Source organism: Merops nubicus, unplaced genomic scaffold (assembly GCF_000691845.1).
Source record: "Merops nubicus isolate BGI_N331 unplaced genomic scaffold, ASM69184v1 scaffold24703, whole genome shotgun sequence".
NCBI lineage: Eukaryota > Metazoa > Chordata > Aves > Coraciiformes > Meropidae > Merops > Merops nubicus.
The window spans coordinates 1-882 of record NW_008598599.1 but is presented as its reverse complement, the minus strand read 5'-3'; the positions used below and the strand labels follow the sequence as shown (position 1 = coordinate 882).

At 60.3% G+C, this 882-nt stretch overlaps 1 protein-coding gene across 1 annotated transcript in view; it reads left to right on the top strand.

Moving 5' to 3' along the window:
- LOC103769874 (talin-1) overlaps nucleotides 1-523 on the top strand; it is a gene marked incomplete at both ends in the record, with an annotated part of 9,163 nt that extends 8,640 nt beyond the window's left edge. The window contains one exon of the mRNA XM_008937114.1: nucleotides 398-523. Coding sequence (XP_008935362.1) covers nucleotides 398-523 — 126 coding nt within the window. The remainder of the gene's footprint in view (nucleotides 1-397) is intronic.
- Between the last annotated feature and the right edge of the window lie 359 nt (nucleotides 524-882).

Sequence of the window (882 nt, the reverse complement as noted above, 5' to 3'; positions counted from 1 at the left end):
ATCACTGGCATTGGAGAGGTTAATGTTTGGGGAGCGTGTTTTGTAGCACCCTGAATCCTCAGAGGCCATGGCATGCAAGAGGTTAATGCCCATGCAGTGGGGGGTTAGCATGGCATCCCAGGATGGGTTGGGGAGGGTCAGCGGGAGTGCCCCCAGGCCTTGTCCCATGGCTCAGACAGGAGCAGCCAGCTGGGAACAGCAGTGCCTGAAATGGTCATGAGCTGGTGGCAAGGCAGTGAGCCATGTAAAGGAATCCCTGCTTGGAGCTCCCAGCACGCCTGGCTGCCTCTCCTGCCTGCCAGCACGGCCTGGGGCAGGGGTTCTCTCACCCCCCCAGGCAGCAGTCATACCCTTGGGCTGTGACTTGCACTGACACTCCCCCCCTTCCCTGCTGCAGGCTGCCGGTAATGCAGTAAAGAGAGCTTCGGACAATCTGGTGAAGGCAGCGCAGAAGGCAGCTGCCTTCCAGGACCATGACGAAACGGTGGTGGTGAAGGAGAAGATGGTCGGGGGAATTGCGCAGGTGAGTAGCAGGGCCACGCTCGTGGTGCAGGGGCGGCTCTGGCTGACACCACCACCTCTGCGTGCCTCTCGGGAGCGTGTCCCACGGCCAGCATGCCCTGACCAGCCTGAAGTGTGTCTGCAGAGAGCCTCACAAACGTCCTGCAGGTGCTCCCATCCCATCCAGTGGCAATTAAACACTGTGGCCTCGCCCTTATCCTGCCACACATAGCAGTGGGCACAGCCGGTGGTGATGCACGCTCCTGGGAGTGTAACACCCTGAAATTCCCTTTGGTGCAGTGCCCACACCATCCCTGTGTTGGTGACACGGGAAGGGCAGAGCATCTGGTAAGGAGTGAGAGCTACCCCAGTTGGGATGCC